A 17,610-nucleotide genomic window follows, 5' to 3' on the forward strand; every position below is an offset into this window, starting at 1 on the left:
ATCCTTACCTAGTCTAGCCCAGAATAATGTGGTGGATTTTGAAATTATTTGACAGGCTACCCTGCATTCAGAAAGGTAGTTAGGGAAGGTTAATAAATGCTGACCTCTTCATACATGAGATCTCTTCATCCCCTGAACCAGTAACAAAACAAATCTTTGATGTTGAAGAAATGGAGATCAGAAGAGTATAATTCAGCAATGTTGCTTTGGAACTGATGTAACAGGAGGGTCAGATTTATTGGGGGATGGGTCTGTTAAATAGAAAAGTGCAAGAAGTGTGTCAAGAGAAGTCCCACTCACCCATCACTTCTGTCCTCATTAAACTATGTTAACTCTTCATTCCCAAAGTGTTAAACTTAAATTCTTGTCCCCATCTTTAAATTCTGGATCCCAGAGACCTTGAGCCACACCATCGCTACAGCATCCTCCAGCCAATATTCCCTCCAAAACTCTTGCGTCCCATCAATTTCAAGCTTTCATCACTGCACTTAATCTCTACTTCCGATACCTTTGTGAATATTTGTGAAACATTTTGCAAAGTTGCTTTAACCCGAAGGTACTCTACAACCGCAAATTGTTTGAACAAAGTGTAAAACCCCAACACCTGGCTTACATGTAGTGACACCAACTCTGGTTGGCTGTATTCTTGGAATTTCATTCTGTGATTCCTGGCCTACAACCATCCATCCTCCCAGTGCATGATTTTCCCACGTCAATTGGAAAGCAAACAGACTCTCCATTGCTCCAATTGATGGTTCTTGACTCTCAATAACCCTCCCAAGTATGTTTACAGTTTCTGATTTTGTCTGCAATAACCACCAAGTTGGCCAGCATGTTAAATGTGACAGTCAGCAAATACCTAACATGCTGCATTTTTCCAGACTCGCAGAAGAGGCAGGCTGAGCCAGGCACTCAGATAATATAAAATACATCTCTCAGATCCTTCATTCCAATGAATGTTTTTGCCTAACTGCAGGGTGATGCTCTATTCTATTAGCAGGGAATAGTGTGTGTTCACACCTTGTTTAAGGTGTGAACCTTATTGGGCCTTCATAATGAGAAGACTCTTGAATCAGTGAAGGGAGTGGGGAAAAGAAGATTTTGGAAGTTCTTTTAGCAAGTTCATAACCAAATTTTCATTTATGGTCTCTTTGGGGACGGTGGGTGTTGGACTCACTGTCCCCCGGAATTGCTTTGGAGGTAGCACAGACTGATGGATGTGAAGGTGATTTGGACAAAAAATCCAACACAGTGATCCAGCACTTTATCCCAGCTGCAAAGACACCCAATAAATACAAAACAGCCTTCCAGTCCCAACCTTCACCTCCACGCACTCCCCATTCTCATCAGTTTCAATGAACTTTGATAGTTCCCCTGACAGTTTGACAGTTTCCTTAACAGCTCCCTTCACAGTTTCACTGATTTTGTCCACATTTTTGGGTTTTTTTGTTCTTTTATGGGATGGCTGGGCTAGCATTTATTGCCAATTCCTAATTGCCCTTGAACTGAGTGGCTTGCTAGGCCAATTCAGAAGGCAGTTAAATGGTGGGGGCCAGGTGTGGGATCAGACTTCCAGAACTTGGGGCAGAGAATGTGGAACTGATTACCACAGGGAGTGGTTGAAGTGAATAGAATAGATGTATTTCAGAGGAAGCTATTTAAGCAGATGTGGGAGAAAGGAATAAAGGGTTATGATATTAAATAAGAGGAGGAAAGATAGGAAGAGGTTCGAAAGAAGCATAAATGACAGCATTGATTGCTTGGGCTGAATGGCCTGCTTGTGTCCCACATATTCTATATAATCCTAACCATAATCTTGGTGAGGACTTTGCTCCCAAATTGTCTGTTTAATTTATAAATGACAATTTTATATTTGTGGTCCTAGGCTCAGTCCTCAAGGGAAGCAATTTCTCTAAGTCTCCTTCAGTCTTTTAAGAGAAAAAAGTCTCAACCTCTTCAATGTGTCCTAATGTTTATAAACTCTCAGTGCCAGTATCATTCCAGTGAATAACTTTTGTATCTTTTCCATCCTTTTTATAATATGGAAACCAGATCACTACACTCTCATTTCTGGTCTAACCAAGGTTCTTTACAAGTTCAACCTCTATGGTTTTCAATTTATCTCTCAAGAAGTGTAGACAAGTGAGCGCAGGGGTGACAGGTGAACTTGACTCAGTACATTTTGGGATCTGTGAGATATGACTGAAATTTGGAAGTATATTGGGGAGATGAAATGCAGATTAAATAATTGCTTTGCTGAACACCTCAGTCCACACTTAGTCATTGTCACAGAAATTCATTCAGAGGTTTACAGCATGGAAACAAGTTCTTCGGCCAAACTTGTCCATGCCGGTCCTTTCTATTAAACCTCTAAGCATGTCCCAATTGCTTGCGTTTGGCTCATATCCCTTCATACCCAGCTTAACCATGTAATTGTCTAAAAGCTTTTTAGAAGACAAAATTGTACCTGCCTCTACTACTACCTCTGGCAGCTTGTTCCAGACACTCACCATCCTCTGTGTGAAAAATTGCCCGTCTGGACCCTTTTGTATCACTCCCCTCTCACATTAAATCTATGCCCTCTAGTTTTAGACTCCCCTAACTTTTGGGAAAGATATTGACTATCTAACTCACCTATGCCCCTCATTATTTTATAGACCTCTATAAAATCACCCCTGAGCCTCCTACATTTGAGAGAAGAAAAGTCCTAGTCTATTCAACCTCTCCTTATGACTCAAACCATTAAGTCCCAATAGCATCCTAGTAAATTTTTTCTGCACTCTTTCTAAGAACTAACAAAGAACAAAGAACAACCCAGCATGGGAAACAGGCCCTTCAGCCCAACGAGCCCGCGCCGCCATCTTAACAAAGCATTTTCCTACACCTACCTTGACCTGTGTGTATGCGAATGGTACCCCTATTGTAACCAGATTCAGGGGAGAATAGTGTAGGGACAATTTGTTACACCAATCAGCCTAAGAGCACATCTTTGGGGTGTGGGACGAAACCGGAGCACCTGGAGGAAACCCACGCAACCACAGGGAGAATGCTCAAACTCCCACAGACACCGGCCCAAATCCATGTATCTGCACAGCTAGCAGTGATAGTCACTGAGCTGTTGTGGTGCCCATCTGCTGGTCCAGGTTTAAGCACACACAACGACGCAAAGTACTAGGCCACTCTCGAAACATCCAAGAGCAGCCCACGCATGACCCACCGTGTGCATGCCCCTCGTTAGACAACAAGGTGGACCGACACACCTGCGGATTAAAAGAGACAAAACATTAACATGTAGTATTACATTTCCAGTATTGTCCTGAGGCTCTGACCCTTTTTAAAACCGTCTCCTATAACCCTCCATCCCTGTTTCACTCATGTGCCTATCTAAATAAACCTTAAACAAGCCCAGCGTGCCTGCCTCCACTACCTTACTTGGTAGTGCTTTCCATACCCCCACGACCCTCTGTGTGAAAAACCTCTAGTATCCAAATTATACTTCTCCCCCCTCACCCTTAGCTCGTGACCCCTTGTGATATTTGCCTCCAATCTAGGAAAAAGCCTGCCACTGTTGACTCTATCTATACCCTTCATTATTTTATACACCTCTATCAGATCCCCCCTTAATCTCCGTCTTTCTAAGGAGAAGAGCCCCACTTTACCCAATCTTTTCTCATAGCCCAGTCCTTCTATACCAGGCAGCATCCTGGTAAACCTCCTCTGCACTCTCTCCAGGGTCTCCACGTCCTTCTGGTAGTAAGGTGACCAGAACTGGACGCAGTACTCCAAATGCAGTCTAACCAACGTTCTGTACAACTGAAGAATTAGACGCCAGCTCTTATACTCTGTACCCCTTCCTATAAAGGCTAGCACTCCATAAGCTTTCTTCGCAACCTTCTCCACCTGGGTTGCCACCTTCAGAGACTTATGCACTTGCACTCCCAGGTCCCTCTGCATTTCTATACTCCTAATTGGTCTACCTTTTATCATGTAACTCCTCCCTGCATTATTCCTTCCAAAATGCATCACCTCACATTTGTCAGGATTAAATTCCATCTGCCATCTATCTGCCCAGTATACCAGCCTATCTATACCCTGCTGTGTCAGCTGACAATCCTCCTTGCTATCCGCCAATCCTGCCATCTTGGTGTCATCTGCAAACTTGCTGATCACACCATGTACGCCCACTTCCAAGTCGTTTATATATATTACGAAGAGAAGAGGTCCCAGTACTGAGCCCTGCGGCACACCACTGGTGACAGACCTCCAGCTAGAAAAGGACCCTTCCACTACAACTCTCTGTCTCCTGTTGCCTAGCCAGTTTTCAATCCATCTAGATACCTGTCCCTGTATCCCACGTGCCTTAACCTTTTCTATCAGCCTACCGTGAGGGACTTTGTCAAACGCCTTACTGAAATCTTATAGATGACATCAACGGCTCGCCCATCGTCAACCGTTTTTGTCACCTCCTCAAAAAATTCTACCAGATTCGTAAGGCAAGACCTCCCCTGAACAAAGCCATGTTGCGTATCCCTAATCAGATTGCAACGCTCCAAATGCTTATACATCCTATCCCTAAGAATTTTTTCCAACAATTTTCCTGCCACCAATGTCAAACTCACTGGTCTATAATTACCAGGGTTATCCCTACTGCCCTTTTTAAACAGCGGTACCACATTAGCTACCCTCCAGTCCTCTGGGACCTCACCAAAGAAGAGACAAAGATTTGCGTCAGAGGCCCAGCAATTTCATCTCTCACCTCCCTAAGCAGCCTGGGATAAATGCCATCAGGCCCTGGAGCTTTATCTGTTTTTATGCTACCTAAAAACCCTAGCACTTCCTCCCTCGTAATAGATATTTCCTTCAACTGATCTACAGCTCCCTCCAAGACATTACAAGACACCAAGCCCCTCTCCTTCATGAATACTGATGCAAAGTATTCATTCAGTATCTCCCCCATTCCCTCAGACTCAATGCATAGTTCCCCTCCTTTGTCCTAAGAGGACCTATTTTCCCTCTAACCACCCTCTTGTTCCTAATATAAGAGTAAAATGCCTTTGGATTTTCCTTAATCCTATCAGCCAAAGCCATTTCGTGACCCCTTTTCGCCCTTCTAACTCCCCTTTTAAGCTCCCTCCTGCTCTCTTTATATTCCTCCAGCGCTCTCTCCGTTCCCAGTTGTTTAGACCTAACATATGCTGCTCTCTTCTTCCTGACGAAGTCCTCAATATCCCCTGTAAACCACGGCTCTCTAATCCTGCCTTTCCCATCCTTCCTCTTTACCAGCACGTGTCTTTCCTGCAACATTTTCAGTTTGCCCTTGAAAGCCTCCCACTTGCCAACCATGGACTTGCCCACTAACAACCTCTCCCAATCAGTGTCCTTCAGCTCCTTCCTAATCCAGCTATAGCTCGCCTTCCCCCAGTTCAGCACCCTCCCCTTTGGACGGCACTCATCCTTTTCCATTTTTATTCTAAAGTAGACAGACTTGTGGTCACTATTAGCCATATGTTCACCTACTGCAACCTCAACCACCTGCCCCAGCTCATTACCCAAAACTAAATTCAGTATAGCCCCCTCCCTAGTCGGGCTAGTTACGTACTGCTCCAAGGACCCTTCCAGCACACATTTTACAAATTCCTCCCCATCTGTACCCCCAGCTCTAGGCACCTTCCAATCCACTCCAGGAAGATTAAAGTCACCCACGACAACTACCCTATTCTTTCTGCACCTATCTAAACTGTCTTTACAAATGTCTTCTTCCACTGCCCTTGGGCTGTTGGGTGGCCTATAGTACACCCCTAGCATAGTAATCGCTCCCTTCCTATTCCTCAACTCCACCCACAGTGACTCAATCCCTAACTCCTCCATATTATCCTCCTTCTGCACTGCTGTGATGTACTTCTTAACTAACAATGCTACCCCATCACCTCTCTTCAACCCTCCTCTGTCACACCTAAAACACTTATACCCAGGAATATTCAGCTGCCAGTCCTGCCCTTCCTATAACCACATCTCCGTCACTGCCACCACATCTAAATTCCTCACGAACATCAAGGCCCTAAGCTCATCCGTTTTACCCGTTACACTCCTCGCATTAAAACAGATGCAATCCAACCCTCCAGGCCCACTTGGATCCTCATTTCCCCTGATAATTTTCCTTTCAACCAAACCTATCCTGTCACCCAACTCGCTCCCAATCCCAGTGCCTGATGAGCTATCAGTCTCATCCCCACCCCCCCTCCATATTAGTTTAAACCCTGCCGAAACACTCCAGCTAACCTCCCAGCTAAGATATTTGCCCCCCTCCCATTCAAATATTCCCCATCCCTCCTGTACAGGTGCTCTTCTCTCACAAATACTTCCCAGTGATCGACAAAAGTAAAGCCCTCTACCTTGCACCAATCCCTCAGCCAAGCATCCAGCTGCATGATTATTCCTAGCCCTGCAGTATTCCTAGCCCTGCTGTTACTAGGCAGCAGCCCAGAGAATGCCACCCTGGAGACCCTGCTCTTCAGCTTGTCCCCCAACTCCCTGAATTGCCTACGTACATTCCCCCTACTCTGCCTTCCTACGTCCTTCTCTCCTATGTGTATAATTACTTCAGCCTGGGTCCCCTCACCCTTCAAAATTCCCTCTATCCTCTCTGATACATCCTGTACCCCTGCTCCAGGGAGGCAGACTACAATCCTGGAGTCACACTTTTGCCCACAGAACCGCCTATCAATTCCTTTGACCCTCCCATTCCCCACCACTATCTCATTGCCAGCCCCCTTCCTTCCCTCTGAGTCATTCTGGCCCTCCTGACATACCTTTTCGGCATCTAGTTTAATAATATCCTTTCTATAATAGGGTGATCAGAACTGTACACAGAATTCCAAGTGTGGCCTTACTAATATCTTGTACAACTTCAACAAGATGTCCCAATTCCTGTATTCAACGTTCTGACCAATGAAACCAAGCATGCCAAATATCTTCTTCACCACTCTATCTACCTGTGACTCCACTTTCAAGAAGCTATGAACCTGTCTGTCTAGATCTCTTTGCTCTGTAACTCTCCTTACCATTAACCGAGTAAGTCCTGCCCTTGTTCGATCAACCAAAATGCATCACCTTGCATTTAACTAAATTAAACTCCATCTGCCATTCATCAGCCCACTGGCCCAACTGATCAAGATCCCGTTGCAATTGGAGATAACCTTCTTCACTGTCCACTATGCCACCAATCTTGGTGTCATCAGCAAAGTTTAATGAACAGCACTCATCTTTTAATTTTACAAGAATGGACACAGCCTTGAATGGAAGACCATCCCATCTCCAAACTAAGGCCCCTAAGTGGCCAATTAATTACCTTTTAGAACATAGAACATTACAGCGCAGAACAGGCCCTTCGGCCCACGATGTTGCGCCGACCAGTTAAAAAAGCAATGACCCTCTAACCTAAACCAATCCCTTTCCATCCATAAACCTATCCACGGATCTCTTAAACGCCCCCAAACTAGGTGCATCTACAACTGCAGCAGGCAGGGCATTCCAATCCCTCACCACCCTCTGGGTAAAGAACCTACCCCTGACATCCATCCTATAACTACCACCCCTTAATTTATAGCTATGCCCCCTCGTGCTAGCTTTCTCCATCCGAGGAAAAAGGCTATCATTGTCCACCCTATCTAAACCTCTAGTCATCATATATGTTTCAATAAGGTCCCCTCTTAGCCGCCTTCTTTCTAACAAAAACAACCCCAAATCCCTCAGTCTCTCCTCATTGGACCTTCCCTCCATACCAGGCAACATCCTGGTAAACCTCCTCTGCACCCTCTCCAATGCCTCCATATCCTTCCTATAATGTGGGGACCAGAACTGCACACAATACTTCAAGTGCGGACACACCAGAGTTTTGTACAGTTGCAACATGACGTTGCGGCTCCTAAATTCAATCCCCCTACCAATAAACGCCAAGACACCGTATGCCTTCCTAACTACCTTATCTACTTGATTCCCAACTTTCAGGGATCTATGTACACATACACCTAGATCCCTCTGTTCATCAACACTATTCAGAGTCCTACCATTAGCCCTATACTCTACACATCTGTTATTCCTGCCAAAGTGAATTACCTCACACTTTTCCGCATTAAACTCCATCCGCCACCTCTCGGCCCAGCTCTGCAACTTGTCCAAGTCTCTCTGTAAACTATGACACCCCTCTTCACTATCTACCACTCCTCCGACTTTGGTGTCATCAGCAAATTTACTGATCCACCCAACTATACCCTCATCCAGATCATTTATAAAAATTACAAACAGCAGTGGCCCCAAAACAGATCCCTGAGGCACACCACTTGTAACTGAACTCCATGACGAATACTTTCCATCAACCACCACCCTCTGTCTCCTATCTGCTAGCCAATTCCTGATCCAATTAACTAAATCACCCCCAATCCCATACATCTGCATTTTCTGCAGAAGCCTTCCATGGTGAACCTTATCAAACGCCTTACTAAAGTCCATATATACCACGTCAACTGCCTTACCCCCATCCACCTCTTTGGTCACTTTCTCAAAAAACTCAATAAGGTTAGTAAGGCACGACCTACCCTTCACAAAACTGTGCTGACTATCTCCAATCAATACATTACTCTCTAAATAACTATAAATCCTATCCCTAATAATTTTTTCTAAAACTTTGCCCACAACAGAAGTAAGACTCACCGGTCTATAATTCCCGGAGAAGTCTCTGTTCCCCTTCTTAAACAATGGGACAACATTCGCTATCCTCCAATCCTCTGGCATTATACCTGTGACCAACGACGACCTGAAGATCAGAGCCAGAGGCTCTGCAATCGCCTCTCTTGCCTCCCAGAGAATCCTAGGGTAAATCCCGTCCGGCCCAGGGGACTTATCTATTTTCAAACCCTCAAGAATATCTAGCACATCCTCCTTATCAACTGCAATACTATCCAGTTTACAACCCTGTAACCCAGTGTTCTCCACAGCTACATTTATGTCTCCCTGCGTGAATACCGAAGAGAAATATTGGTTCAATGCCTCTCCAATCTCTTCCGGTTCCACACATAACTTCCCACTGCTGTCTCTAACTGGCCCTAATCTTGCCCTAACCAATCTTCTGTTCTTAACATATCTATAGAACGCCTTAGGATTCTCCTTAATCCTATCAGCCAAAGTCTTCTCGTGTCCTCTTTTAGCTCTTCTTAACTCACTCTTTAACTCCCTCCTAGCCAATCTAAAGCTTTCCAGTGCACTACCTGAGTCCTCAAGTCTCATCCTGACATAAGCCTTCATTTTCCTTTTAACCAGCGAAACAACTTTTTTATTTGCACAGTCTCAATTTTTAGGTTGGCGCGCACCCAATGACTGAGGGTGAGAAACAGAAAGTGGTTGCCAGCTCGCCAAGGCAGGACTTCCTTCCAAGTGAGGATAAAAGTCTCACCTGCTGTCAATCAATGCTCACGAGCACAAAATAGCCTGTCAGAGTCAGTGGAGATGCGTTCCCCCAATGCTGCAGATGATGGGTGTTGAAGGTAAAAATACAGGCCCTGGAGAGGATACATAAGAGATTTACTAAAATGTTGTTGCTGCAGCTGTGTGGAGAGACTGGAGAAGCTGGGGGTGGTTGCCTTAAAGCACAGAACATCAAAAAGAGATTTGAAATAACTGATCAAAGTCAAGAATGATAAATACGGAGAGCTTATTTCCAATGGGAGAAGGGTCAGAACCCAGAGGACGCAGGTTAATGATGATTAACAAAAGAAAGTGGATGGCACGGTGGTTAGCACTGCTGCATTATAGCCCCAGGGATCCAGGTTCGATTCCTTCCTTGGGTGATTGTGTGCAGCTTGCACATTCACCCTGCTTTTGTGTGGGTGTCCTCTGGATGCTCCGGTTTCCCCCCACACTCCTAAGATGTGTAGATCTTGTATAGGCTTGAGAAAGACACTCTCGGTTGGTGCAGACTCAATGTACCAATTGATTCCTTCTGCACTGTAGGGATTCTATGATTCATCTAGAAGTATAATGAACAAACATTTTAACACAGTGAATTGTTGCGATCTGGTATGCATTGTTTGAGAGACTGATGGAAACAAATATAGTTGTAATTTTCAACAACAAATTGGATAATTATGAAGGTAAATATAGGGCTGTGGGGTGAAAGCAGAGGAATGGGATTATTCGGATAGAATGAGGGGGAATCTAAAGATCCAGTATAAGCAGGAGCACTGCTGAAGAGTCATCCAGACTCTTCTCTCTCCAGATTTTCCAGCATTTTTTGTTTCAGATTCCAACATCTGCAATATTTTGCTTTTATTCCCCTTTGTTATTTCCCTGCTGCTTAGGATTTGTTAAATCCTATATAAAAACAGAAAATGCTGGAAATACTCAGCAGGTCTAGTAGCAATTGTGGAGAAGGAACAGAGTTCAAACATGAATCTTCTTTGTAATGGAACTGTCAGACATGCTGCGTTTTCCAAAACTTTCTATTTTTAATTTAGATTTCCAGCATGGGCTGTATTTTGGTGTTGTTCTCCTGTCAAATCTCCAACTTTTTCCAGTTTTGAATAAAGATCATGGAGCTGAAACATGAACTCTTGTTTTGGCTAAGATCAAGCGTAGTATCGACATGCTTGTGCTTGGTTGAAGTCATTAGGTTACATTTTAGCTTAATTCGAAGCAATTTTTAAAAGTGGCATCTCAGCCTTTTGGCTAAGATGCAAATGAGATCAAGCCTTGGAGGAGGAGCTATGCCTACTCCAATCAGCTTGGATCATGTAGATCAAGCCCAAGTCCGGAGGTGAGAGCCCTGTTTTGTCAGCTTGGATCGGGAATGTCTCAGTGTGTTGAGACTCTGAATTGAACTTGGTTTGATTGAATTGGAATAAAAACAAAAAAAAATCTTGTTCCTCTCTTCACACACGCTGGGTGAAGATCATTGCAGCAATTCTGTGTCTTCGCGGAGGACGGGCTGACAGCAGACAGCCAATCAACGCTCGTGTCAGCAACAGCCAATCGGTGCTCAGCCATTGGGGCGGCAGCCAATGAGCTCTTGGTTCATCACCAGCGAGCATCAATTGCCAGCTTAGCCTTTTGCCGTCAGCCTGTCGGAGGCGGCAGCCAATGGATGATCAGATTGTCGTTTGGCTGCAGCCAATGCATGCTCGTTTTTCCCTGATTCTAATCAATTGTCGCGGCGGGGGGGGGGCTAGCAAACGTTAGGCGGTAACCAATGGGCACTCAGTCTGTCGGGCATTAGCCAATGGGTGCTCTGCCTTTCCCTAGGTGGTAACCAATAGGCGCTGTCTGTCAGGCATTAGCCAATGGGTGCTCTGCCTTTCCCTAGGTGGTAACCAATAGGCGCTGTCTGTCGGGCATTAGCCAATGGGTGCTCTGCCTTTCCCTAGGTGGTAACCAATAGGCGCTGTCTGTCAGGCATTAGCCAATAGGTGCTCGGCCTGTCCCTTTGGCGGTAACCAATGGGCGCTCAGTCTGTCAGGCATTATCCAATGGGTGCTCGGTCTGTCTCGGCGGTAACCAATGAGCGCTCAGGCTGTCGGGTATTAGCTAATGGGTGTTCGGCCTGCTGTTTGGTATCTGTGGTACCGAAATCTGAACAGTGGCTGCGCAGTACAGATGGCGGCCAAACGGGGAGCTCTCATTGTGTTCGAGGGGACAGATCGCTCCGGCAAGAGCACCCAATGTCAGAGGCTGCAGAAGGCTCTACTACAGCAAGGCCGAGCTGCTGAGGTGCTGCGGTTCCCAGGTAAAGCATCAGGAGCCGCGCGATCCCCCGTCCCCTGCCTGATGCGCACGCTTTTCCTACCTCAGTCGCCTGCAGTAATTGCATACTGTGCAATCTCCAGGTCTCCAACCTTCTCCGAACTCCTACCCCCATCATGCACACCTCCAAATCCCTTACCCTCCCCTTCCCCCATTCAATTTGATTTTATTTATTATTGTCACATGTATTAACATGCAGTGAAAAGTATTTTTTCTTGCTTGCTATGCAGACAAAACGTACCATTCATAGAGAAGAAAATGAGAGCATGCAGAATGTGGTGTTACAGTCATAGCTAGGATTTGGAGAAAGATAATGCAAGATAAGTCCATTCAAACGTCTGACAGCAGCAGGGAAGAAGCTGTTCTTGAGTCAGTTGGGACGTGACCTCAGACTTTTGTATCTTTTTCCGGAAGGAAGAAGAAAATGTCCAGGGTGCTTGGGATCCTTAATTATGCTGGCTTTGTCAAGGCAGCGGGAAGCGTAGACAGAGTCAATGAATGAGAGGCTGGTTTGCATGATGGATTAGGCTATGTTGACAACCTTTTAAGAACATAAGAACATAAGAAATAGGAGCAGGAGTAGGCCATCTAGCCCTTCGAGCCTGCCCCGCCATTCAGTAAGATCATGGCTGATCTGTCGTGGCTCAGTTCCACATTCCTGCCCTCTCCCCATAACCCTTAATCCCCTCTCTTATCAAAAACCCATCAACCCGCGTCTTAAAAATATTTAGCGAGGTAGTCTCCACCACTTCAACGGGCAGAGAATTCCAGAGATTCACCACCCTTTGAGTGAAGAAGTTCCTCCTCAACTCCGTTCTAAACCACCCCCCCTTTATCTTGAGGCTGTGCCCCCTAGTCCTACTGTCCTTTCTGAGCGGGAAGAGTCTCTCCACCTCTATCCTATCCATCCCATTCATCATGTTATACGTCTCAATGAGATCTCCCCTCATTCTTCTAAACTCTAACGAGTACAAGCCTAGTTTATTCAGCCTCTCCTCCTAGCTCAACCCCCTCAACTCAGGTATCAGCCTAGTAAACCTCCTCTGCACTCCCTCCAAGGCCAAAATATCCTTGCGTAAGTACGGCGCCCAAAACTGCACACAGTACTCCAGCTGCGGCCTCACCAATGCCCTATACAAGGCCAAAATATCCTTGCGTAAGTGCGGCGACCAAAACTGCACACAGTACTCCAGCTGCAGCCTCACCAGTGCCCTGGACAGCTGCAGCAAGACCTCCCTACTTTTATATTCAATCTCCCTCGCTATGAAGGCCAGCATCCCATTTGCCTTCCTGACCACCTGCTGCACCTGCAAGCTGGGTTTTTGCGACTCACACACAAGGACCCCGAGGTCCCTCTGCACCGTCGCCTGCTGCAGTTTTTCACCACGTAAGTAATAATTCTTCCTACCATTATTCCTACCAAAGTGTACCACCTCACACTTGCCAACATTAAATTCCATTTGCCAGTTCCTGGCCCATTCGCCCAGCCTATCTAGATCCTTCTGTGGATTCTCCACACCCTCCGCACAATTTGCCGTTCCACCAATCTTGGTGTCATCAGCAAATTTCGACACCCTACACTCGGTTCCCTCCTCCGGATCATCTATATAAATGGTAAATAGCTGAGGCCCCAGCACCGACCCCTGGGGCACTCCACTAAACACTTCGTCCAGGGTAGTTTAGTCTCCAATATCAACTTGGACAATTACTTCTTAAGGGTTTGGTTCATTCTTTCTACTCTTCCTGACGAGGGAGGGTGCCAAGGGGTGTGGAAGTCCCAAGAGATTTCCAGGCTCTTCATTAGATCCTGCAACACCTTGGATGTAAAATGGGTGCCCTGGTTGGAGTCTATACATTCTACCAAACCGTATTGGGGAATGATCTGTTCCAGGATAATTTTAGCTACTCCCCCGGCCGTAGCCGAGGAGAGTGGGTATGCCTCCACCCATCCGGTAAGGTGGTCCATCATTACCAATAGATATTTTAGTCTGCCTACCGGGGGTAACTCAGTAAAGTCCACCTGCAGTTTCTGGAAAGGCCTCTGTCCTGGTTCCCTGCCCCCTCGTGCTGGCGCTCTCAGTGCCTTTTTATTTATTTTCTGACATATCAGACATTCCTCGCAGACTTGCTTAGCTACTGTATATATCCCCTTACATCCATATTTTCGCAAGACTAGGCCCCACATTGCCTGTACTCCCCAGTGGCTGCCCTGGTGCAATACAGTTAGAATCGCCCTCACTATCATTTTATTTAGCATCTCCCGTCCATCAGGTAGAGTCCATCTCCCATCCACCGTTTTTGTAGCTCCTAATTTTTCTAACTCCTCTTTTGTAAATATTGGTTGTTCTCGAGGAGTAGGGATCATGGGGATCAGAGTTAAGATAGTGGCAGGTTCTGGATTTAGGGCAGCTTCCTTCGCTACTTCGTCTGTTAACCTGTTTCCTCTTGCTTCCAAACTATCTCCTTGCTGTGCCCATTCACGTGTACTATGGCGATTTCAGAAGGGAGGAGAAGGTATTCTAAGACTTGCTTTACCAATTCTTCATGAACTAGTTCTTTCCCTCGACTGTTAATTAACCTTCTTTCCTGCCATATTTTCCTGAATGTATGTACCACCCCAAAGGCATACTTGGAGTCTGTGTAGATGGTTCCCTCGGTGCCTCCAACCCTTTCAGGGCTCTCCCTAGGGCGTGTAACTCACAGGTTTGAGCGGACCAGTCGTTGGGCAATCTCTCTGCCTCAATTACCCGCCCCTCTACTACGGCGTACCCATTATGTCTTTTTCCTTCGATTACCCAGGAAGAACCGTCGATAAAGACCCGGGCTCCTGCGTGAAGTGGGGTATCTCTTTGGTCAGACCTGACTTTCATCTGATATTCTATAAGGTCTAGGTAATCGTGGGCGGGGTCTGTTGGGGTTTCTTCTCCCTTCCATAAAAAGGTGGTGGGGTTTAGACAATTATCAGTGACCAAGGTGAGGTCATTCCTTTCTATCAGAATGGCCTCATATTTCAGAATTCGGGAGTCAGTGAGCCACCGCCCCGCTTTCTGGTTTAGGATCATCCGCACCTGATGTGGGGTACTTACTATTAAGGCTCCTCCAAATGTAAGTTTCCTGCTTTCCTCAACCAGCAAGGCAGTTGCGGCAATTGCCTGAACGAATTCTGGCCATCCTCTGGACACAGGATCTAATAATTTGGACAGGAAAGCTATCGGTTGCTTTTTATCTCCCCACTTTTGTGTCAATACTCCTAATGCGGCCCCTCTGTCTACAGTAGCGAATAAATGGAAGGGTTTCTCCAGGGAAGGCAGTACCAGGATGGGTGCGCGGATTAGACTGTCTTTAAGTTCTTGTACCTGTTGTTCTTCTTCCTTTGTCCATTCTAATTTCTGGGGTTCCTCATCTAGTAATTTTGCATACAACTTCTTAGCCTTCTGAGCGTATGATTCAATCCATATTCTACAATACCCAATTAATCCTAAAAACTTTCTTAGCTCTCTCTTGGTTTGGGGGAGGGTGATCCCTATTATCCCCTCAATTCGTTCAGGGCTTATTCTTCTCTTCCCTTCACTAATCAAGTGTCCTAGGTATTTTACCTCCCTCTCTACGTACTGTAGTTTGCTTTTGGAGACCCGCAGGCCCTGCTGTCCTAGAAAATTTAGTAAGTTATTGGTAGCCAGTATGGTTTTCTTCTTGCTTTCCCCTGTAATCAATAAATCATCCACATATTGTAAAAGAGTTGTTCCCTTGGGACTAGGAAAACCTTCTAACACCTGTTCAAGTATTTGACCAAACAAGTTCGGGGATTCAGTGAATCCCACCGGAGTTGCTGTGTTCTCCCACTCAAAAGCAAACATGTCTCTACTGTTTTTATCCAGTGGGCAAGCCCAAAAGGCATCTTTCAGGTCCACTACACTGAACCATTTATGGTTATGTGGAATTCTGCTCAATAGAGTGTAAGGATCGGGGACCACCGTGTGACGAACCTGAACTATCTGGTTCAAGGCCCGTAAGTCTTGGACTAGGCGATATGTGCCATCAGGCTTCTTAACTGGCAGAACTGGGGTGTTGTATGGGGATGTACATGGTTCCAATAGTCCGTCTTTGATCAGTTCCTCAATCACAGGTTGTAGTCCTTTTCGCCCTTCGGCGGAAATGGGATATTGTGTCACACACACCACCTCCCCTTGTTTGAGAGTTATTGTTATCGGGGGAACCGTTAGTTTCCCTCTGTTGCCCTTCCCTGCCCATACCCTTTCATCAATTTGGGTTTCTTGTTCTTCTGTTAATAAAGCTATTCTGACTGTCAGGTTTTGCCCATATACCCCTATCTCTAGTTCCAATAATATTATTAGGTCCCTTCCCAAAAGGTTACTGTCTATGTCTGGGATGTACAGTAGCTGTCCTTCGGTTTGCCCCCCATTATGTTCAATTATCATCATTTGAAAAACCAGTACTGTAAATCCTTCTCCTTTTACCTCTGAGACTGCAAGTCTTTGACCTGAAAAACGGACACCTTTGGGTACGAAATTCAAGGAAGAGCACGCAGTTCCTGTGTCCATCAGGAAAACCACCTCTTCTCTACTGGGTCCCACCTTCAGATTTATCAAGGGTTCCTGGTGGACCCCCGGAGGAAGGAACCTCTGACATCCCTATTCTTCATCAAAGTTCATGAGTGGGATTGTTTGTCCCTCCCTTTCCAAGTCAGGACATTCCCTCTTAAAGTGTCCCGGCCTTCCACAATGATAACATCCAGACTGTGGGTTTCCTCGTCCCCTACCTCGCTGCATGGTTCCGCTAGTTCTTTCCCCTGGCCTCCTTCTTCCCCATCTCCTCTGATTCCTTCCTCGCCATCCACCTGACTCTCTTGTTCCTGTCGACTCTGCCCTCTTCTTCACCATTTGATCTACTGTTGCCAACATAACCTTTGCAGACTTCTTCTCCTTTTCGTCATCTCTCTTTACAAATACCTTCTGCGCTTCCCTCAATAACTCCTCTACCGGCTTCTCACTCCACCCTTCAACTTTCTGTATCCTCTTTTGAATGTCTGGCCAGGCCTTAGTGACAAAGTGGACTTTAAGGAGTCCCTGTCCTACTGGGTCTCCCAGGTCCATGCCCGGGAATTGTCGCATATTATCCCTGAGCCTCTGTAGGAAGTGAGAGGGAGGCTCATCTTTTTCCTTCGTATTTCGAATGCTTTCTTTAAATTCTGTGATTTCAGTACTGATTCTCTGATTCCTCTTATTATTAGTTCTTTTAAGTCCCTCATCCTAATTCTATGGGCCAGGTTATTATTGTCCCACCCAGGGTCTACATTAGGATATTTTTCTTCTGCTGGTTCTACTCCTTCAGTGGGAGGATGTTCACGTTACCATATAAGAACATAAGAAATAGGAGCAGGAGTAGGCCATCTGGCCCTTCGAGCCTGCCCCGCCATTCAATAAGATCATGGCTGATCTGTCGTGGCTCAGTTCCACTTTCCCGCCCTCTCCCCATAACCCTTAATCCCCTCTCTTATCAAAAACCCATCAACCCGCTTCTTAAAAATATTTAGCGAGGCAGCCTCCACCACTTCAACGGGCAGAGAATTCCAGATATTCACCACCCTTTGAGTGAAGAAGTTCCTCCTCAACTCCGTTCTAAACCGCCCCCCCTTTATCTTGAGGCTGTGCCCCCTAGTCCTACTGTCTTTTTTGAGCGGGAAGAGTCTCTCCACCTCTATCCTATCCATCCCATTCATCATCTTACACGTCTCAATGAGATCTCCCCTCATTCTTCTAAACTCTAACGAGTACAAGCCTAGTTTATTCAGCCTCTCCT

General features: G+C 45.9%; 1 protein-coding gene across 2 annotated transcripts in view; it reads left to right on the forward strand.

The window, feature by feature from the left end:
* The first annotated feature begins 11,552 nt into the window (after nucleotides 1-11,552).
* Nucleotides 11,553-17,610, forward strand: part of dtymk (deoxythymidylate kinase (thymidylate kinase)) — a 103,809-nt gene continuing 97,751 nt past the window's right edge. For both annotated transcript variants that reach the window (XM_080185174.1, XM_080185181.1), the window contains exon 1: nucleotides 11,553-11,773. In XM_080185174.1, the coding sequence (XP_080041300.1) occupies nucleotides 11,578-11,773 (196 nt within the window). In that variant the 5' untranslated portion in view covers nucleotides 11,553-11,577. The remainder of the gene's footprint in view (nucleotides 11,774-17,610) is intronic.

The sequence above is a fragment of the Carcharhinus amblyrhynchos genome, chromosome 3 (genome assembly GCF_965287045.1).
Source record: "Carcharhinus amblyrhynchos chromosome 3, sCarAmb.v2.hapA, whole genome shotgun sequence".
NCBI lineage: Eukaryota > Metazoa > Chordata > Chondrichthyes > Carcharhiniformes > Carcharhinidae > Carcharhinus > Carcharhinus amblyrhynchos.